Here is a 23,364-nt window from a genome sequence, read left to right as displayed (position 1 = left end):
CATTTGCTGGGAGTGATGTGGTGGAATTTTTTTTTTTTTTTTGAATAAAAGATAATGTGTTGAGTTAAAAATGGAATCCAGCTGTTTTAATAGGCATACTTAAATCTTTCTGAGCTTCAGAGAAGGAGTCCTGCCTAGCCAACCTGTTCTTAGTATTATGTTTTATTTAGCATGGCTTTGGAAGCCACAAAACTCTATACGTTTATTTGAAATAAAATAGTAAGTAACTTGTAAGTGTATCAGACATATATTAAATATTACCTTCATCAGTAAGATCATGAGTTTCTCAAAAACAAGAGTCCCATTTTCTTCCTACAGAGGTGGCCTACTGTTTAGTGAAAAGAGCCCACACCTTGGAGAGCCACACCGCAGATCTACCACCCTCAGGCTCTTCATCTTCAGTGGCGGTAATGACGCGCACGTCATAAGATTCTTCAAGGTATTTGGTGAAATAAAGGATGTGTAAAGGAGAAGGGATTTTACATGAGTTAGCTATACCTTTCTCTTCTTTCTCCTTCAATGTACTCAGTCCTGGGTACGTACAGAGGGCACTAATGGCGTGGGGCCAGAAGAGCTTTTAATTTTGGAATTCTGAAGAACTGAGAACTCATGACCCTGTCATCAGCTCTGAAGTGGAATATAAATAAAGTTTTGTCAATTTTTTTTTAAAGCACCCACTAAACTACAAATCCCTTCTCTCTCCTCGAGGTGGACGGGTCACGTGGCTTTCCAGGAATCCGGAAGTCTGGTCCGCTCGCCCAATCACGCCCGGAATCCTAGCTAGCGGCGCCAGGTTGGCCATTCCTGGGGAAGCTTGCTCTCCGCCAAGCCGGGTCCCGCCTCCGCGCGCCGCGCTGACGGGTCGTTAGCGGATACGGCGGCCGCAGGGGCGGAGTCAGGGGCCTTTGCCCGCCTTGGCGGCCGGCTCTACCTTCCAAGTTCTCGCCTCCTGCTCCGCCATGGCTCCCAAAGGCAGCTCCAAACAGCAGTCCGAGGAGGACCTGCTCCTGCAGGATTTCAGCCGCAATCTCTCGGCCAAGTCCTCCGCGCTCTTCTTCGGGAACGCGTTCATCGTGTCCGCCATCCCCATCTGTGAGTGCTGGGAGCGAGGCTGGTTTGGGAGGCCGCGGGCGGGTCGGGCTGGGCGGGGACGTGGCAGGACCCAGCGAGCAGGCCAGGCGCGGGTGCCGGCCGGGGGTCTGCGATCTCTCCAGGTCCCCTGAGCTCGGGGAGGCACAGAGCCTCTTCTTTTGGCACGGCGTTGTCGCCTGGGATTCTCCTGTTAAAGCACTCCGGGAGGTCACTTGTTAAAAGTACGCACGTTCCCGAGCTCTACCCCCGGAGAAGGTGGTTAACTAGTTCTGGGGTGGCGGCCCCGAATCTGTATTTAAACACACTCAAGCATACTGCCTGCTGCTCTTTTCCATACAACTGTTGCTTGCCGTTACGAAATTTTAAACTTACGTTATTACTTATTTTGTATAAATTAATTAGGTGAGAGACCCATGAAGTAACCCACTGAATTAGAAGTGCATCTTTACGTGAGCTACTTTACACCACTGCATAATTTTCCTGGTTTTTGCAGAAAGAGAGAAATTGAAGTGCCAGGGGTTGGGGATCTACCTTGTTTAGACTTTTTAAATAATCCCACTGTACCAATTCTAGAATTCTCACTGGGTTGGGAAAGTGCAGACTTGCACAATGTTGTTTTTAGTAGAGCTCAAGGTTCCAGAACTCTTGTCTTTTGCTGCACTGTTGTTGGGGCATTTAAAACCAAATGTATTTTTCTCTTTTGTCCTTATACAACCCAGCGTGCAATAAACGTGATGTGAAGCCATATTATGGCTCACTCATTTGACAGCACTGCTTGGATTTCTGATAACAGCCACGTCAGCAAGGAAACTATGGTTTGGGACTGCACGTGGCATTTTGGAATGGCCTGTATTTAGCATGCTAGTACCCTGATGAATGAAATTCGAAGTCTGACTTGTGATTACGTTGAGCCAGAGTTTGTTCTCATTTTAGAAGCAGAAATCTCATCTGAACTAGTAATAGGAAGGTGATGTTTTTCAAATGTTCTGAACTGGAAGGCTTGAGACTATACTGTTAACTGGTTATCTCACTTCTGAAGATCCTCAGATACTGTATTGATTGCATAACTAATAACCTGGTATTTTACCAGGCTTAGCTTTAAATAATTTCGCAGGCTTTTGTTATGGGGTTGTAATGTTTTGTTTCTTTTTGTACTTTCCCCCTTTTATTTTAATTCAGGGTTATACTGGAGAATATGGCATATGGATCTTATTCAGTCTGCTGTTTTGTATAGTGTGATGACCCTAGTAAGCACATATTTGGTAGCCTTTGCATACAAGAATGTGAAATTTGTTCTCAAGCACAAGTAAGTATGTTTTTCAAGTGAAAGTACGTACTACGTGTTGTATTTTTATGTCTTCTTAGAGATCGTTTGTGTGTGTTGGTTTTAATAAGCATTAATTTGAGATATCTATGTATTAATATATATATTTTGGGGGAAAGGAACATTGATGCTAGGAAGAATTATTAACTAACTGAAGTGGAGACAATCATTCTGACATGGCTACAGAAGATTTTGAGGGTGGAATTAGAACACCTAAGCCCAAGCCTTAATAGGAGGTTCATCGGAGAAACAAACCCACCAAGTAAATTAACATTTCAAAAGCTAAATGTAATTCTTTATGGAGAGAATTGTTCTGGGCTCTTCACGTATTGTTTTTGGAAGTTAAAGAAATGATCTTTTTGTCATTATTATTATTATTATTATTATTATTATTATTTTTGAGACTGCATCTCGCTGTGTCGCCCAGGCTGGAGTGCAGTGGCCGGATCTCAGCTCACTGCAAGCTCTGCCTCCCGGGTTTACGCCATTCTCCTGCCTCAGCCTCCCGAGTAGCTGGGACTACAGCCGCCACCTCGCCCGGCTAGTTTTTGTATTTTTTAGTAGAGACGGGGTTTCACCATGTTAGCCAAGGATGGTCTCGATCTCCTGACCTAGTGATTCCCCCGTCTCAGCCTCCCAAAGTGCTGCATTATTATTTTTTGAGATAAGGTCTAGCTCTGTTGCCCAGGCTGCAGTGCAGTGGCATGATCATGGCTCACTGCAGCCTCAACCTTCCCAGGCTCAAGCGATCCTCCCACCTCAGCCTCCCAAGTAGCTGGGACTACAGGTGCAGGCCACCATGCCCAGCTAATTTTTTTGTCGAGACAGGCCACGTTGACCAGGCTGGTCTTTTTGTTTTATTACTTTTTTTAAAAATTAAACTCTCTGTCATTTTCAATGCTAATTACATTTGTTTTCATACAAGTGTATAAAATGTAAAGGATTAACATATTCTAAGATCACACATGTTGTAAAATACAGCTTTTAGAGAAGAAAACTCAAGCCTCACCACCATAAATTTAAACATTAATTATAAGCAATTAAATATTCTAGTTTCATAGAGGTTAAAATGCAGGAGCATCTAGACTTAGGAAAGATGGTAACATTTATTATTTCTCAGTGTCATGGTCCTCATTGTCTCATTGGAAGTGGTATAAATTATTGTTTAATTGACGCCCTTTGATGTTGCTTTCATGTACACTGTGATACTTGGGTAGGGATAGCAGGATTATTTCCCTCCTTCCTTCATGGGGCCATCTAGGTGCCATATTGCTTTGGAAGTAATTTCTTAAAGGCAATTGGAATTTCACTGAGACTTGAAGTGTGGACATACTTTGTATGTGCATTATCTTTTCATCCGTAGTTCTCACTCTAGTTTGGACACTGTTTATACTCATATTGCTGTAACAGCCTCCATCTGGTCTTTTAAAACAAGTTTATGGCCCACCCTGCCATGTACTATATAAAGCACATTACCCTATGTAATCCTTAGAGCATCCATATGAAGTGCAGGTATTTCCCTTGTTTTTTTTTTTTGAGACAAGAGTCTCACTCTATTGCCCAGGCTGGAGTGCAGTGGCCCAATCTTGGCTTACTGCAACCTCTGCCTCCTGGGATCAAGCGATCCTCTCACATCAGCCTCCCAAATAGCTGGGACTACAGGCACGCACTACTACCCCGCCTGGCTAATTTTTGTATGTTTTGTAGAGATGGAGTTTTACCATGTTGCCCAGGCTGGTCCTGAACTTCTGAGGGCTCAAGTGATCCATCTGCCGCGGTCTCCCAAAGTGCTAGGATTACAGGTGTGAGCTGCCACGTCCAGCCATGGCCTCTTTTTTTTAACATGTATTAAATTCTAGACCTCTGGAATGCAAGTCATCTGCTTCCTTCCTATGAGTCTGGCCTCATCTTTCAGAATTAGGCTTTAACTCTTCTGCCTCGCCCTCACATCATCCTTTGACCATGTCTTGTGCCCTCCCCCATTTAGGATTAACTTACTTCCTTTCCATTCTTACCTGTGTTTTATTTTGAGACCTAGGAATCTTTTCCAGAGAAACCCTTCCTGACTTTGATCATTTCTTTGCTTTGTTGTCCCAGTGTTAGACTCTTTCGGAGAATGAGGAATAGAAACATGTTGAGATGATCTCAGTTAACAGGGATTTATTTTAAGAAATGGCCCAGAATGGCCTCAGCGGCTGAAGTGGCCTTCACAGTTTCCTTCCTATTGTTCTGGACACAAAGGAGCTCAGGTTTCGGGGCAGCCGTTCTGATGGACCAGCAGAGAAATTGGGTTATCTTTGTTATCTTTCTGCTTGGCAGCCCCTCAACCAACTGCCATTCCAGGATTCAACTCATGTTGGCCTCCACTGTATGGGACTGTTTCTTGTGAGGCGTGGCCATTTGTGCATCGGGAAGCCCTCGCAAGTGGGCATCTTGTATGACCCATTCTTTGTAATACTCTTGGAACTCAGTCCCTTTGAGACTTACGTTTTTTACTTGTTCTTCATATCATTTTTCATTCATCTCTTTAGAATCAAAGTCATGTTCTTTTTACCTTCTCATTTCTACTTTAGGCTTCTTGAAGACACCCGCCATATCTTATTTTATACCCCTTAAAGCAGTTAATGGTACATTTAGTTCAGTAAAATTTCACTGACTTACTGACTTAATAGACTCAGAGTAGAGGTTTTTTTTTTAGTCATAGTTTTGGCTTTATATTAAATATGCTACTGACTTTGAAACTCCTACAGATTTGCAAGATGGTTAAGGTTCAAAGATCCCACAAGATACTGAGTGTGGGTAGATGTTGGCTGTAGAAAGAAGATGGCTTCAGAGTTGACAGTCTGGGTTCCAGTGCCAGCTCTGCCACTCTTAAATGTATGGCCGTGGGCATAGTTTTCCCTATGTAGACTTCAGATTCCTCAGCTATAAATTGGGGATGCTAATGGAATCTCAGAGGGTGGTGAGGATTCATTATGATCATACATGTGACATGTTAAGCATACAGTCTGGCACATAATAAATGTTTATGTGCAGGGTTGAAGAGGTTGGGACTAAGAGAGCCCTTAGAAGTTGTTTTTGTTTTTTAAGGTGGCATAATCTAAACGATGTTTGCAAAGATGTTTTTATTTTAAGAAATCAGGTAGTGTCTTTTTTTATCTTTAATTTTGGAAGTGTTCTGACATACTGATGTGAAAGAGTAAAGGAAGAAAAATACAATTGATTTTATGGGTTATCCCAGTTGACTGAGTGCTAGGTCACTAGCGTGACTTCTGTTTTGTTTTACAGTATTCAGCACCAAGTGAGGTTTATTTTCTGAGAGCTCTAAGACAGAGGGGAGGGCTTCCTCTTAAGTTGCAGTAAACCTGCAGTGTGGTTGTTATGCCCCTGGTAGGTGAGGATAAAATTCTAGACCTAGAAGAGAAATTGCTTAGTTATCTGGTGTAATGTCTTCATGAGGATTTGTCATGTGGATAATCGGTTGACTGTTCGTCCTAAAGACACATAGTGATAACCAACTCTTTTGAAAATGCAGTAGTTTATTCCTGTGTCCTAACACCTTGATAGTTGGGGTGTGTGTGTATATTTTTATGTTAAGCTAAGAAAGGTTTCTGCAGTAAACTGTCCATTTCTTTTCCGTTGGTCTTTTGTAGAAAAAAAAAAAAAGTTGTCTGATGTTAAGTTCAGGAAACACATTTATTTATTTTTAATTTTTCTTATTTTTCCTGTTCTCATCATCTGTTCTCATGAAGAAACATATTTAGTGCCTGGTCTGCTAAAGAGGTTCAGAGAGAAGAATCTGCCTTTGGAGCTGAGTGTCTCAGAAATGCAAGAAGCATAGGAAAAGATAGTTTTTACATAATGAATCAAAGGAATTTGGATCTTTGGAGTAAAAAGTTCATTTTAGTGTCCTAAAGTGTCTCGTAAAAAGACAGATGTCTGCCCCCTTAGCAGCCTTTTTCTTTAGGTTTCAGAATTGATTTCCTCTTATTGTGTGATTTTTTTTGTTTGTTTGTTTTTTTAAAGAACTATTTTTTCCTCTTTCCAGTTACCAATTTGTGTGGGGTAACGAGGTTTAAAAAGTAACTTTGTAAACCTTTTAAAAAATACATTATTAGAAACTGACTAAATGTTTTCTTTTTATTAATAACAATGTCAATTCTAACTCAGTTCTTGAGTGAGAGAGCTAAAGATGGAGACATAGGTAAAATCAGTTGTAATTTGTGCTTCACTTGTATCCCAGACACCCTTGTAGTTGAAGAAGGGTTGAAAACTCCTGCCTTGAGTGACCTGGGGCTTTCTGTCCATCACACCTAGCTTAAATCGTCCTTTGGAGTAAAGTTAGAATAATTACTTTAAGATATTACAGCTGTTATTTCCTCTTTGTTTAAGCCTAGTTTTCATTCCTGTTATGTACTTGGAACTGAAATAATAACATCATATACCAATGCCTTATGGAATTTATTTGTTGAACAGTTAGATGACAGATTAAAACAAAATGTAATTAAAATGATTCTTAACTAAATTGTGTTAATAGCATTTGACTTTATTAACCACATTAATTCCTAAACTTTGGAAAATTCTTCTTTTTAAGCAGAAATCAAAACATGTCACTAATAAATTAACCACATCTTGGACATTTCTTGAACTTTTGGCTAGTGCAGTGTAATAAACTTGGACTTTCTGCTCAGCTTCTTTTCTTGAAATGTGAAATATTCTGTTGCCAATACGAAATAGGAGTACAGAGTGTTTCTGAGAGAGTGTGATGTTCACCTCTGTAGCATATGGAAACTTTTTCTTTTCTTCTTCCAGAGTAGCGCAGAAGAGGGAGGATGCTGTTTCCAAAGAAGTGACTCGAAAACTTTCTGAAGCTGATAATAGAAAGATGTCTCGGAAGGAGAAAGATGAAAGGTTTGACTCCTATTTAAAGTATGGTCATCATAAAAGGGGATACTTTTTGAATAAAATTTTTTTTTATTTTTGCTTAAAGAATGTGGATTTTGGAATTGTCTGAGGTAAATTTTGGAATTGTAGTAGTAGTAGTAATGGAAATAGTAATAGCTGATGTTTAGAGTTTTTATTACAACCGGATACTTTTATCTGTGCTATACAATAGTTGATTTATTTCAGTAAAGAGCCCTGTGAAGTAGGTACTATTTTTATCTCCTTTTTATACCTGAGGCAACAAAGGTACAGAAAGCTTGGGTAACTTGCCCAAGGTCCTGAATTAGTACATGGTAGATCCATGATAAGAACACAGGCAGTCTGACTTGAGAGCTTGTACTTGTAACTGTCTGCTGGAATTGAGGAGGCAACAGAGCTTTGTACAGAGCAGGCTTTGCCTGTTAATAGGTGTGCAACCTTGAACATACCGCCTAACCCCTCTGGGTCTGAAGGGTTTATGTGTTAACATGTCTATGTGGTGGTATTTCTGTTCCTGAGCTTCCCGAGGGATATCCAGTAATTAGTTATCTGTATTGGTTGGGAAAAAGAAAATAACTGGACTTTTCTCCTTTTGCCCAATTCTATGCCACGTTTATTAGCCCCAGTCCCGATTTTTTCTGCCAGCTGCTCTTAGAAGGCTTATTGAGCAATCTTAACATCTGAGTAGCAGAAGTCCCTGAGTCAACTTGTGCTGAAGAATTGCCACTTAGTTTAATTGTTGTGAGTCTGCTGTTTTCATGGATCTTTAGCTTTAGTATCAAGAAGGGGCTTTGTTGGAACATATTTTTTACCTCACTTTGCTCCAGAAAGACTTTGTGTGAACTTGCAGTGTTAGTGTATATATTTTCTGCATTTAATACGGTTTTCTTAAAGTGCATATAAAACAAGTAACGCAACTTTAAAGAACAGAAACCATTTAAAAGGAAGAAAAGGTGGATGAGCAAGTACCTTAGAGTTAGTTACAGCAACTGAGCACTGAACTTAGTTGTGGGTTTCCAAGTGTCAGGGGAAGCATCTGAGGTCACATAGCTTTCATTGTCTGACGAGAAGCAGCATGCAAGTCCTTCTGAAAAGAAACTTTCCTGGCACTGGATCTTGGAAAGACTTTATCAAGTGGATCCTTATTTAAGGGACACTGAGTAACTTAATGAACAATGTCTTCTATAGTGGTTTTGGAAAGGTACCAAAACATTATTAAAATGATTATGTCTTATGGCTCCTTTATAAAACTGAAGGCACAGTATTACGACAATGGAGGCCTTTCTGCATGGAGCAGCTTTAATGAGGTCGGGCTGCATAGTGTTCCAGTTGCACATTTTTTGCATAGGGTTCAAGGTTAGGGAATCTAGATCACTGTTTTAGAAAAAACCTTTTGTTGAATTTTTCATTACAATGGTGTTTCTTAAACTAGGGTATGCATAATTACCTGAATTTCAAAATGTTTGTTACAGGTTTTAAAGGTTTTCGGTGATTAATTATGTCAGGGATAGTAAACGGGTTTCCTCTGCCGACTGCAGTCTTGGACAGATTTGGTCTGGCACTTGTTCTTGAGCCTGGGTCATGTCTCGGAATCTTTTTCAGTTTAGTGTTCAGGTAGTGACTACTAGTGAATCAGTTGAAATTGGGAATGAAACCTTTGCCATTTGCCGGATTAGGTATTTCAAAGTGGGGTGAGGTGGAGGTTTCATGGATATATATAAGTGCAGAGTATCAGAACATTATACAATTTCTCTTTTCATCGGTAGAAATTTGGCTGTAAAAGCCATACTGGATACAGTTTGTACTGTATTGATTGCCCTTGATAACTGGGACCAGAGCCTCTCATTAAGATCTAGTTTGTTTCCCTCTGAAAGAATTCCAGGAGATTTGATGTAAGGAGAAGGCTTATCAGCATTTCTTTGCTTAGATGTGTATTTCTCAAAGCTCTGTCTACATTCATTTGGAATATATACTCCATGCTGCTTAAAAGTACTTCAAAATATTCATTTATCCAAGGATGGAAATAAGCAGAGGAGAACGTGAGATTCATTAACATTCGTTCCAGAGTGCGAGTGTGGTTTCTTCTTGATTTATGGGTGATCTGTCATTTCACATTATTTGATTGTAACTGTTGCTTGGTCTCAGCTTTTCTCTTGTAGGAAGCTCTTCCTGAAAACATCCTTAAGATATTGGGAAGTGCTCTCCCAAACCAGGTTCCCTACTAGGAAGAAAATGTCTTCTACTAGGCAGAACCGTTGGCAATGAGGGCATTTGGGGGTCCTAAATTTAAAACAGAAACAAAAAAAAAAGGATATGAGTGGACTCAGAAAAAGTTCTAAAGGCTGTCAGGCTTTATACACTGATGTAACTAACATGTGGTCATATTGGGATCTAGGGAAATCTAAAGGATTGGGCCACTTCTTTCATTAAAACTTTTTTGAAAATGGTTCTTGTATTAGTCCATTTTCACAGTGCTATAAAGATACTACCTGAGACTGGGTAATTTGTAAATAAAAGAGGTTTAATTGACTCACAGTTCTGCGTGGCTGGGGACGCCTCAAAAAACTTACAATCATGGTAGAAGGTGAAGGAGAAGCAAGAGCCTTCTACACAAGGTGGCAGGAGAGCGAGTGAGCGCAGGGGAAACTGCCATTTTTAAACCATCAGATCTTGTGACAACTCCCTCACTGTCACGAGAATGGCATGGGGGAAACCACACCCATGAACCAGTCACCTCCCACCAGGTCCCTCCCTCAACATGTGGGGATTACAGTTCAAGATGAGATTTGGGTGGGGACACAGAGCCAAATCATATCACTCTTATTTAGGGCTTGACAGAAAAGAAGTTAGGGAGAAGCACTGTGATGCAAGTGAGATAATTTTATCATCTAGAGTAAAGTCAGGCTGATAACCTACTTAAGCAACCTGCCTTCACTGGATCTCATGCCAGAGTCTTAAAAATGGAGGCAGTTGTCCTGAGTGTTCATTCTAGTGTTAAACCATGTTGAGACTATGCATCTTACTAGGCTGGTCTCACTGATCAGTGTTAGAATGATGTTTCCTGGAACTCCAACTCATGATTTTTAACAACTTACATTTAAACTTCTATGAAATTACAAGGTGTTTTATAGTTGATGACTGCACTTAATGTAATGTCCTTCCCTTCCTCCAAACTTACAATAAATGTAAGAGTTATTAAGTTGATGGTGTCTGTAATATGGCATGTGTTAGAGACTACAGATTTCTTATGGTGAGCGTAAGATGTTAATTATTAGCCTTCATTTAGCTCCTTTACAGCCAAACCTGTTGTCTTTGGATTAGTATACATGGTGAATAAAATGTGTCAGTTACCAGTGACTTAAAGTGTTGTCCTTAGGGTTGATGGGATGTGTCATCTGACTCCAGAGTAGGTTTATCTTTTGAGGAGACAAAGAGTCTACAATAGTGGCCTTCAACCTTTTTGATAATGACCTACAGTAAAAAATATGTATTTTACCTTTTGACCAAATAAACTCACATGTGGACACATGCACATGTTTCATAAAACAATAATTATCCTGCTCTGTGTGATGTGCTGCTGATGTTTTTCTATTCTTTCCTGTTTCATTTTTTAAAAATGCTGGTCTCAGCCCACTCAATTAATTTCTGTGGGCATTCGATCCACTCGATTGAGTTCACATCCCACTAATGGGTCACAACCTACCCTTTTAAAAACTGCTTTACAAAGTTAATTAACCAACAAGAATAAAGGCTCCCTTATTCACAGGCATCCTTTAACTTCCTTTTGCCTGTTTGAAGGCGTAAAAGAAAAGATGGATGAAATACTAGTAAATTAGTAAGATAAACTATCAGATCAAGTAAAATAGAATAAAAAGTAAAAGAATTTTACAAACATTAAAAAGTCCTCCTAATGATTAAGTGCCTTTTTTGTTTGAATTAATGAAGATGGCTAACAATAGCCTGCTTCTGTGAGACCACAGGTAGTTTTTGTCATTGGGATTGTCTTCTGTAGGTGTGATATTGAAGTCTGATATTCGTAGGCTGTAGAAAGCCTCAAGCCCAAGGCATAGCCAAGGAACCTCCACAGGCTGCCAATCATGGAGTCTGAGTTTTAGGTAAGGGCCAAGAGAAAGACATTTGACTTAGCTGCTGATGAAAACATGCCAGTTGCCATTAATGAGTCCCTTCTTCCATAACCCTAGTTGCCTGGGAAAAATGGTAACATAACCAGTATGATGTTTTCTTACCTATCATAGACTGAAATATTTTTTTTTTCAGTGTAAGAAAGGGGAGAATTCTGACTAAATTTAATACTACATTCTTATCCTAGAACACGCAAGGAAAAACTTGTTTTATGATGAACTAGAGCCATATGCTACTTAAAGTTTTTTTTTGTTTGTTTTGTTTTCTATCGTATTTATAAGCTTGTTTGACTTGGTTCTGTGTCTCTAGAATCTTGTGGAAGAAGAATGAAGTTGCTGATTATGAAGCTACAACATTTTCCATCTTCTATAACAACACTCTGTTCCTGGTCGTGGTCATTGTTGCTTCCTTCTTCATATTGAAGAACTTCAACCCTACAGTGTATCCTTTTCAAGGTTGATTATCTTTTTTAGAAGTCTAGAAACAGTAGTTCGTTTTGGTTCTGACTTGTCTGGATATTTTAAGTGGAAAGAAAAGCTGCTCTGGGAGTCAGTCCATTAAATAGTGCCGACTTTAGGTAACTTTCTGGACATTTAAAATAACAGCTATTGGTTTAAGATTCTTTTAAGTTTATGAATTATGACTTTATGATAAAGTATTACAAAGCAGTCTGTGGGAATCTGTGTCCTTGCCTACTTAAAAAAAAAGCTCCAAAGAGCCAAAGCAAACTTGTCATTTTTGATAGCTTCTGAAATAATAAGCCCCTGTATCTGCTGTTATTTTTGGGCTCAGGGGGTTGGGTGGATGGCCAATGCAGTTAAATAGGTTAATTCCAGTGTATCTTAATAGTGTTTCAAGATGCTGTTAAATTGAGCTTTTGGGCAAGAATCAGCCTTCTCTTATTAATTTATTAAAGTTGTTATCCAGGAATGTGCAGCCAAGATTTTAACAATTGGTGATTATGATGTAATAAAATACCAGATACCCTCCAACGTGTTCCTTTTGGGAATGCTGGAGTGGTTTGCTGAAAATTGTACAGTTGTGAGGCTGGGAGTAGCTTTGAACTTTTAGAACCTCCTTGCTGTTGCAAGCCAACTGCAGCAAAACACTGATTCGCAGGGAAGACTTATTTTTCCATTGCTCTTAGGGGGGAAAAGGGAAAACAAATCTCTTTTCTCCCCATGTTCTTTGATCAGCTCTTTTCATGAAGGTTAATTGGAATTCAGATTATTCTTTGTGATCGTGTGTTCTAGGTTTCTGTCTTAAGTGTTTTTTAAAAATTGGAACACATTTCCTGTGAATGTTTTCCATTTCTTTTTGGTCTTCTGTCTGTCTTGCAAATTGTGTTTGCAGACAATGGGGCTGCACATCATTATGATTACACCAAGTGTCAGGAAGGAAGCAGTACGTTCCAAAGAGATGGGCTCTTTATTTTGTCGAAAAACTAATTTGGAGTTACTCATTTTTCCATAACATTAAATTTCTTACAGGAACTACATCTTGTCCATAAGTGCTTCATCAGGACTCATCGCCCTCCTGTCTACTGGCTCCAAATAGACCATGTCAGCTTCACCCCCTGGCTTTGTGTCTATGGGTGGCCTGTGGTATATGGAAAAGTCGCAGGGTGGTCAGGGTGGGAGACACACAAGATGTTTTCATAGTCTAGAGCCTTTAAAAAACCCAGCAGAATGTAACTCAGTATTTGTTTATTGGCTGTTTTTGACAGATTGTTGAAATTAAATGAATTGAAAGGGAAACTCAGAGTACCAGGACGTTTATTAAAAGGAAAAAAATGTCTTGCAATGTGCTATAATCACAAGAGGAGAAAATAACCTGTTTCCTTGATCTGTCAGAGGTCACAGTAACCTGGGCCGAGCTGTTATTATTTATTATATAACAGTAGTAGGAAGTTAATAACTGGTTCTCTGTGTTCCAAGTACAATATTGCAGCTTCTTTTGAACCATAAATATCCGAATGAATCCTCTTCCCAGGGGATTGAACAGAAGCTTAATGTTTAAAAGTGTTTGAATTTGTGATCTGAAATAACGCAAAATTAAAAACATGATTTCTCCAGTTTTCCAACTTGAGGAAGAGAAACTTGTGGAAAAGTTCTGCTGTTTTTTTTTGTTTTTTTTTTTTTTTTTAAAGAAGAAGGGCAGCCAAGGTAGTAACCTAAAAATAGTGCCCAGGCATATGAGAGTTGTCCTATGAGGTTAAAGAACACACTGTTCCGCTGTATGGCTTTGGCCCTGAGTGGCCAGGGAGGTCAGCTTGACCCTGCCATGTTGGTTTGACTTACTAAGACATAGGAATCATTGTTTTCCTTGACCAGGGTCTCACACCCTTGAGGAATGTTAAGTAAGAGAGAGAACCTCTTTCCTGAATATTGACATGTAAAAGACCAAAGTAATTTTTCTGAACTTCTGCAATTCTGAGAACTTTCCAAGGAATTTACAGTGATTTTAGTGCTTGTCAGCATTTTTCCATGAGGACTTTCATACATTTGACTCTTTAGTTCACAGATTCCCATTGATTGTGAGTAAAATATTTCTCTCTTTAGCCCTTGGGGATCCAGCTGAGAGGAATCTCTTGCATTTTTTTACCAGTGTATGTACAGATATTTCTTGTGTGTGCCATGACTTGAAAAAGTTTGGGAAGCTCTTTAGCAATATCAGCTAAAAGGCTATGAAATCACAGGTGACAGCAGTTGTCATTCAGTAATTTCCTACAAGCAGCACCCCAAAGGAAATACAGTCCTAATCTTTAGTATCCACTTCTAAATTTAATGTGAATTTCATACGTGTTATTAGTTGTTTTCTTTATAATTTTATAAAAATTATCCATCAGGAGTTTAACTTCCACTTCCCATGCTATTGGATGTGTTGGGCTCCATCCAACAACTTGGAAGAAAAATGGGCAGGAATACATTTGCATAATGACCCAGATCATTTTCTGTAACTGAGAATTATATTTCATCATTGCTTCCAGAAGTCTGCAATTCTTTACTTTTCCTTGGTGGATTATTATCTAGCTGCCATCACTGGATAATGTGAAGTGACTAGAGAAGTCACATTCACTGCAAGGTACAGTTAGGGTAACACTTAGGAGGTTTATTATTTTTAAAAAACTTTTCTTGAACTCCTGGCCAACATGGTGAAACCCTGTCTGTACGAAAAATACAAAAATCAGTGTATTTTTTGTACACTAATTTTTGTACACACCAGATGTGGTGGCGGGCGCCTGTAATCTCAGCTACTCAGAAGGCTGAGGCAAGAGAAGCTTTAACCTGGGAGGTGGAGGTTGCAGAGAGTCGAGACCCTGCCACTGCACTCCAGCCTGGGTGACAAGGGTGAGACTCCATCTCAAAAAAGAAGCAAAAAAAACCCAAAAACTTTTCTTTACTGTTGATTTAAAAAAAAGAGCCAGACCATAGTTTGACTGGTGGCATGGAATTTGTGTATCAAATAAATGCATTTCCTTATTTGACAAACCATCAGTGTCTACTATTTGTTACCAGAGTTGGGCCACTATCTTTTAAAATTGCTGGTGAAAACTTGCCACTAGATGGCAGTGCCTGTATAGATGGGGAAAAAATCACCACCATTCTTGGTATAATACAGTGTAGCTTAGATGAGGTGGTGAAATAGAGGTATCAGCCTAATATTCCTAATATAGTTTCTCTTGAATTAATAAACTGAAGATTTGTAGGAAAATAAGTGAGCAAAATTTGTTTCCTGTTGTGAATTTTTCCTACAGCACTCTTTTTCATCTTGATGTTTTCCAACTTTCTGTACTAATAGATACATTTCTGTGCATAAGATTATGAGGCATATACTCACAGTTCAGTAGTTTTTGTTAAGGATTTACTGTGTGAGTACTTCATTGTCAGGAATTGCAGAACCTTTTCCCCACTGCTCTCATCGTCTAAAAGTTCTGTGTGGCACACAGAGATGCGACCCACTCAGTCAGACTTAGATAGTGAAACCATACTGTAGAATTTTTGTCGTAAAAAGACCACATACCCAGCACCCGTGAAATAAAAGATTCATCTGTAACTGGGATTCAAACTGATTAAATTCCTTTGCTCATACTCATAAATAGCACTAAAATGTTACAACATTTTCATTTACCTATTTTTAGTTCCTCCATTTTAACTTACTAAAAATCTTGGATTGATATTCTTAACCAATAAAAGTTTACTGGTGGTCCTATTTGGCATATTATTGAAGCTTGGAAAGGATAATTTGAAACAAGGTTTGAAGTTCACTGAAATACAGAGATTGAATTTATACTCAATTCTTGTGAAAAGTCTTGCTAAATAAGTATGATTAAACTTTGCTTTTTGAAATTTGTCTTTTCCCTACACTTCTTTATAAGAATCCTATGATGAAGTACATAATCTTTATTATATTACATTAACTATCATTTTTCTTTTCAAATTGCTTTATTTTTAATTTTACTTTAAGTTCTGGGATACATGTACTGATCATGCAGGTTTGTTACATAGGTATACATGTAACCATCATTTTAATATCTCACACATAAATGCACATCTTTGTAGTTACCGATCAGATATATGTGAGGCAATGAAAGGCATTGAGCGGTTACAATAAAGGGCAGACATCAGGCCTCTGCCAGTATGTACCTGCTGTGCCTTTCTGCCTGCCCTCTTTCTTTGTTTTCAGTGTGCATGCCAGTCACTGCTGCTTCTGGAGACAGAATGGAAGGATACATGTATGTGTCATTTATGGAGAAAACCAATTTATAGATGTATCTATTAGAGCTCTAAGGGATTCTCTTTCCCTTCCTTGGGACTCCCAAGCAGAGGAATTAATAGAAGACTAGGAGGGTCTTGGTTTAAATTTTCAGGAAGAGAGAGACTAACTTCTCTTTGGCCTTTATGAATTTTCAGTATATCTCTTCGCTGACTTTTCCCTGTTTGATTTCTGAGTTTGGATTAATACTTAAGTTTTTTAACTTCAACATTCTCACAATTTCTGCATAAAACTTTAAAGCCTTTTAAAAGAAAAAAAAAAATCTACCTAAAGGAGCCCTGACATAGAACACAAAATACTTGGGTTCCAGGCCTGGTTCTGCCATCAGCTAGCAGTGTGTGAGTTTGGGCAAGTTTTTTTCATCTATCCAGGCCTGCTTTGCTCATTTGTGAGAGGGATGGCTTTGCAGATTGCTAAGGTTCCTTCAGGCTCTGACATCTGCCTAATGACTTGGGCAGTTTCTTCATGAAGATGAAGTGACAGTTCTTAAAGTGGGAAGCCAGACACAGGGTTTCTAGTTTGCCTGAGATTTCCATATAGGGATGGCTGCTACCCAAGTTACCTTTTGGAATGATATATTCTCTGCCAGGGAATTCTTTTCGGAAGAGAAAAGAAAATTAGAGTGCGTGGAAATTTTCCTAAGGACGTAACTGAAATACATTATCTAGTATATTTACCATGACAGATTCGCATATAAAAAACTGGCTGTTTCCACAGCTAAGCCATAATATTTATATTTGGTTTTGATTTGCAAGTTTTTAAAAGTGAATTCATGAAGCCTTAACCTTAGTGCAGAGTGTTCTAAAACTCAGTGAGAAATGATATCTTCAGTGGTTAATCTCCATTGATAGAAAATGTTTGGATTGCAATTTAAATCTCAGACTTTTGATCACTGCTATTTCTGTTGAGTATTCATTGCAGCTTAGCTGCCAATATAATTTTTATTTAGATGATTATTGCCTATTTTATGGCCACATATATTTTATATGTGTATATTTTCCATATATGGAGCCCTAAAATGAAAGATCAGATAAAATCTATTGTGAGATTTAATGCACAAAATGCTTTTATTACTCTAAGCAAATAAATCACATTTCCCATTAGACGGCACCTCAGCTCCTCTATACGTACAGCAGTTCACTGGATTGAATACACAATGAACAACTGAAAAAATGATCAATTTCCATCATTCTGATATTCGGGCAAAAAATTCAAACTTTGTTAGAATATAGGTACTAGTAATCAAAAAGAAAATTTCTTGATATCTCCCACTAGCATTTTCAGATTTAGAATTTAACCATGAAATACACATTTAGAAATAATGACAGAAAATAACATTTTAAAATGATACTACAATTCCTCTGTAAACCTCAAAGTGATTTCTGTATGGGGAAGTTGCTGACCAGAAAATTAAATTAGAATTTTGTACATCCTCAGATATCCAAATAAAGTTAAAGGGCCACCTCCACACCACCCCCTTCAAAAACAAAAAACATATTTTCTCTCTTTTTACAGATATTGACACAGTATATTCTCACAATTTTTCTCAAGTGGGATATTAATGAGGGTAAGTAGCCAATAGTGGCAGGGCTAGATATACCTCAGATTTCGAGCGCAACAAGGGTAAGCCCCATTAATCCATGCAAAGAACTTTCATGCATATAGTTTAGTGCATATAATATTATATAACCAGAAGTTCTTTAACATTTTGCTTTTCACTAAGCAAGTTAATTTACCCAGCATATTCTGAATAGTGACATAGCATTTTTTCACAAAGCCAGTGGTTGACTTTCATGTTAACAACGCTTCAAAAATACCAAACATTATGTTGAAAATCCCAGTGCTAATTAAACAATCAACATTTGCCTTTCTGGGTATTTTACAGGTTTACTTAAAAAACTGAGCATGTATTATGTTTATTTTTAAAGCTCAAATATTTAAACTTGCAGAAATTGTGCCTCCAAGCAGTTGACAGTATAAAGCAGGTTTTAATAAAATGTAGTAACAAATGAACACCTAATTGCAGATACATTGCATTTTCTTCAAAGCTAAGTTTCCGTAGCAGTGTAGCCCTCTCTTTTATAAATCAGCTGCAATGTCACTAAAGATTGGGGTATTCATCCTTTTACTGTCACTACTTGTAAGTGGATATAACATTAGAATCCTAATAGACATTCTGGATAAGTTGTACAAGGCCATTCTTGGGGCCAAGCAACAGTAAATATTTGAAAGGTAATAAAGCCAAAATACCCAGAAATTGTAGTTTTGTTGAACAACAAATGGAACAAAACGTGTTAATATGAATGTGAAAATAGAAAAAAAATATATAAAATTCTTTCTGCTTATTCTTCCAAGCAAGACTTTTGAGTGAAGATACTGTTTATTTTTTTTTTTATTTTTTTTTTTTTGCAGTGAGATATATTTTTAATAACTATTTACTTAACAAGAATCTATTTCCTAAGAAAAATCTCTGAATTCCTTTCCTTCACTGAATTTAGTCTGTCTACTCTGTTTCTTATGCAACTCACATTACATCTGTGGATTTTGTTCTTTTGAAAAAATATATCTGTACAGCCTTCTTTGAGTTACCAAATGCCTGAAGGTAATACATCACCCCCCGGCCCCCATATTCTTCCCATTGCATAAGCATGAGGTGTATACAGCAATGCAAGAATAGGTGACTCCAGTCCAAGATAAGAAAATAGAATGGATTTTCTTGGTTGTGAGTTTTCAGATGTGCACAGTGGTAGCGACAGCAGACACCTCAGAGAATCCAGGGAGGGACACTAGAGGTTGAGCAGCAAGCTGCTAAGTGATTGAAAAGACTGGTTAGTAACACCTTTCTGTACTGGGCACAGGCCGCTATTTTAACCATGCAGCTTCTGTGGTTCATGCATTGCCTTATGATCTATAGTCCTTCTTGCTGTAGGGCTTGTTGCGCAATATGTTATCAATCTCATTTACCACATGTGATGTCATCTTTGGGAGGACCTGAGAGCAGGAGGAGAAGTACATAGGATATTGTTAGCAGTGTTGATCATTCGTTTTTTTGTGCTCTATATTTAGCAAATTAATCTAGCATCGTGTATCTTCACAAACCACAGCTGAAATATAACCACCCCCCCCATCACATTGTAACCTCCTTGAGGTCAGGGGCCTTGTTGATTGCATAAATGAAGGCATAAAGGCATAAGTGAAGGCTCATAGAAATATAGAGCAGCTCTATCCAGTGTAAATATAATGCAAGCCACATTTGTAATTTTTAATTTTCTATTGGATACCTTAAAAAGAACAGTGAAATAAATACACATTTTTACTCCATTATGTCCAAAACATTATTCCAACATGTAATCAATATAGAAAAGATACTTGACAGTTGTTTTTGGTACTAAGTCACATCTTGTGAACATGTTACACTTAAAGCACATCTCTGTTTGGACTCGCCATCTTTCACGCACACAGTAGCCACATGTGGCTAGAACTATGGTAGTGCATAGCACAGGTCTAGAGACTAAGAAGAGATTTATTCTGACTGGTGGTCTGAACCCTGGTGAAAGATGGCTGGGGTTTAACAGGCATCCCAGGTAGATGGAATAGCATGGAAAAATGAACTGGAGTGATAATGTACAGTGATTAGTTGTGGGGATGGTAAAACAGGATATGGATGGTAAGAACCGGATAAGAGTGTGGAAGGCCTTAAATGCCATTTTATGGAATCCCCACTTTAGGCAGTGGGGAACCTGTCAGGACTTCTGATCTAGGAGTAACCCCATCAGACACCTGGAGGTGGTTTGAAGGGGGAGTTGGAGGAGGTTAAAAGGGGACACAGATGTTAGATATGTGTTACAATCCAAGCCGGGCAATAGGGCCTTAACTAGGGCAGTGGAGCAGAAAAGAAAAGTAGACCTGACAGACATTTTGGGTGATGATGGTGGTTTCAAGACTGAGTAACTAGAAGAATATTGGTGTTGATTATTGAGATTAGAAACCAAAGGGAAGTAGTTTGGGGAATGAGAAGTTGGGAGGGAGTAGGATGTGTTGAGTGTAAGGTGCCTGTGGAATATCCACCTAGGAGTGACTGAGCAGCTGCACATGCAGCTGTGGAGCTTCATAGTTGCCGGAGGGCTGGAGTTGAGGGTTTGTGAATCATTTGCACTGACATGCTGATTGAAGCCTGGGGAAAGGATGAGCTCATTCAAGGCTAGCATTTATTGTGAGATGTGGGCCAAGGGTACACATTACACCATAAGACAAGGGACAAAGGCAGACTTTCTCACTGGAAAAGTCTGACCCTGTGTGGAGACCGTGGTGAAATACAATTCTGACGACCAGTTCTGAGGTTTCAACCTCATTCTCCCTTTGCTGCAATCCTGCTGGCCAAGGTGACCTTGTCTCCACTCAAGTGCTATCCTCAGAAGCCTTAGGGTTTGGCAAAATAGTAGAGCTGCCAGCCTGGGAAACTGCATTCTGGTTAATGTTTTACTGTGAAGCTGAAGAAAGAATTTGATTTCCCACTAGCTCTGGAATTTCAGTGTCCAAACAGCTAATGTGTTATTTAAAATGAGATTGTAATAATGAGACCAAAAACCTAGAAACTGGATGTGTTGGATTTTTTTTTTTTTTTTTTTTTTTTTTTTTTTTGTCTAAAATACAGTGGGTTAGCCATGTGAGGAGAAAAATCCTTCATTCATTACACCAAAACAAATTTTTGATAGGAAAGAGATTTAGACATTAGAAAAACGAAACCATAAAAGTACTCGAATAAAACAAGATGTAGTATCGCAAGACCAGAATTTTCAAGAGAAGCCCCACTTTAAAACATTGTAAACTACTACAGATTTTACAAACACCCCACAGGCTACTAGTTTTGCAAACTTGATGTTACAATGCCTGGGATAGGTGGTGGGTGAGGGAAGGTCTGGCTAACGTTGCTGGGGCTGGCTGGACATTAGTGAAAGGCCTCCCAGGATTCGGTTCCTGTTGATCTGGAACTTGGGAGTGGAGGAGGATTTTGCTAGGCTGGGGTAGTGGTCAGTTTGTAGGCAGGGGGCCACTGCTATCGCCGAGGCTCTGAGTGGTTCAGGATGGCTGAGGATTCAGATTCCGGGGAGGTGTGGTGGGGAGTGATGAGGCCCGACTGCTGCGGAGCCTGGCCTTCTCTGAGTGGGTGGGGAACCTCAGAAGGGTTTTAAGGCATGTGGGGAGGACGAGGAGAGGCGGTTCTCCCACCTTTTAGGCGGGAGTGGGGAGGATGGAACCTGTGTGGGTGAAGGCTGGCTGCCTGTAACTGTGCTTTCACCTGTTGTCTCTCCCACCTATCGGGCTCTGATTTATATACGCCCCTTCATTTCTGCACATCCTAGGCACATGGCATCCCTTGAAGCAGCTGCCTTCCCAGCCTACTAGAAATATTTTCTTACAACTACTGGTGCTCCATATTTTCCATCCTTCTGCAACCAGTCCCACCACTGCTGGGTACCCCTAGTCACCCAGTCTGCTCTTCACCATGTTGTGGGCCCAATCACAGCTTGTCTTGGGTGGACTTCAGTGCTGGGTAGTGGGAGGTGGAGTAGAACAGGGGAGGATTGGTAAGCCCGCAATGGTACCAGCCTTGCTGCATGGATAATGTCCCCTTTAGGATAGGCAAAGCCTCATCCTGCTGCAAGCAAAAGCCTTGCTAGGGAGGAAATGTTTTGGGAAGAAAAATTACTCAAGACTTTTCCTCTGAAAGTGTCTCCTTCCCCGTCAGCTGCCTTGTCTACTTCCACAGCTTTTAAAACTCAGCCTGAGACTTGCCTCATATGCCATCCCCAGGCACTGTGACTGCCCCCAGGAATGGCAGTGATCTCCCAGTAATAGCATGATAAGAATCCTCAATTCCTCTCTCTTCTGCCAAGCCATGGTGTCTGTCTTTCTCAAACCTGCAGAATCCATGCACTTCTCTCCCCCTCCATGGCCACTACCCTCATTCAAGCCACCATCGCCTCTTGCCTGGATGACTGCCCTTGCTCTTCATTCTACTTTCCGCACAGCAGCCAGAGTGACCTTCAGACATTCAAACAGGAGCATGTCCCTCCTCTTAAAACCCTCCACAAGGACTTGTCACATGTAGCATGAACTGTAACCCATGGTGTCCTGCGAGACCTGGCCCTGCCTGTCTCTCCTCATCACTGCAGCTGCTGTGCCTGTGCTCAACTACATGTTGACCACATTGGCCTTAGCTGACAGTTCCTGGGAAAAGTCATGGTCCTTCCCATCTCAGGGCCTTTCCACTGCTCTTCCCTGTCCCTGAAATGCACTTTCCTGGACTCTTCACATGCTGTGTGAAGGCATGTAAATCGTTGTCAAAGAATGTAAAAAATGAAGGCATGCGAAGTCCTTGGAATAAACATATTCCAGAGGGGCTTTTTGCAAAGACATTTAAAATAGGCTCACCCATTTCTCAGTCTCAGTAAAATAAACATTTATTTACTTAATGGCCCTTTTCACAACCTGAAATCATTTTGTATATTTATCTGTCTCTCCTACTGGCATGTAAAAAACCCCTTGAAGGTTAGACGGTGTTATTCTTCTTTCCTGTGGGTACCTGGTATACAGTAGGCTCTCAAAGATCTGTTGAATGAATTAAGGGATAGATTTTTTAATTCACTGTTTCTCAGCCAGCACATGAGCTCTTTGAAGGCCGGGTCCTGTTGCCCATCTCAGTCCTCCCACTGCCTAAGATGATGCCAGACATAGAATTAAGTGCTCCATAAATATTAGTGAAACTGAAATCATTGGATTGAATTTCAGTTCTTTTTTGTACAAACTGTTCTGTCCCCTCATCACTGTGTACCCTTATCTTTTCCCAGAGCATAAATGAAAATGAGAGGTGGCATTCATAAGAGGGATAATTCCTCATGTAGGCACAGGGAACCTCACAGAATCCAGTAGGAGTTACAGGGCTGGATATGGGAGTTGTTAGAAGCAGAGAGGCAGAGGTGATTAGACAGCTGCACAGCCCTAAGAAAGGTTGGGGGAGTGGGCAGCGGATCTATGCCATTTATTCCACAGTGTGTTCTGGGCTATTTTTAAAAAGGATTTTAAATCATATTTGTCCCTACCTC

The 23,364-nt window shown here is 39.6% G+C and overlaps 2 protein-coding genes across 5 annotated transcripts in view; one reads left to right on the top strand and one right to left on the bottom strand.

The window, feature by feature from the left end:
- The first annotated feature begins 875 nt into the window (after positions 1–875).
- On the top strand, positions 876–14,650 carry SSR3 (signal sequence receptor subunit 3). Its single transcript, NM_001266544.1, is given in 5 exon segments — positions 876–1,092; positions 2,272–2,398; positions 7,229–7,327; positions 11,792–11,923; positions 12,973–14,650. Coding segments are annotated over 5 exon segments (558 nt in total). The 5' UTR covers positions 876–959; the 3' UTR covers positions 13,040–14,650.
- A 2,651-nt stretch (positions 14,651–17,301) lies between these two features.
- Positions 17,302–23,364, bottom strand: part of KCNAB1 (potassium voltage-gated channel subfamily A regulatory beta subunit 1) — a 420,197-nt gene continuing 414,134 nt past the window's right edge. For 3 of the 4 annotated variants that reach the window (XM_077990673.1, XM_015131744.3, XM_028843252.2), the window contains exon 14: positions 17,302–19,249. In XM_077990673.1, the coding sequence (XP_077846799.1) occupies positions 19,160–19,249 (90 nt within the window). In that variant the 3' untranslated portion in view covers positions 17,302–19,159. 4 annotated transcript variants of the gene reach the window in all.

The sequence above is a fragment of the Macaca mulatta genome, chromosome 2 (genome assembly GCF_049350105.2).
Source record: "Macaca mulatta isolate MMU2019108-1 chromosome 2, T2T-MMU8v2.0, whole genome shotgun sequence".
Lineage (NCBI taxonomy): Eukaryota > Metazoa > Chordata > Mammalia > Primates > Cercopithecidae > Macaca > Macaca mulatta.
The sequence above is the reverse complement of the archived record's forward strand: the minus strand, read 5'-3'. Positions and strand labels throughout refer to the sequence as shown.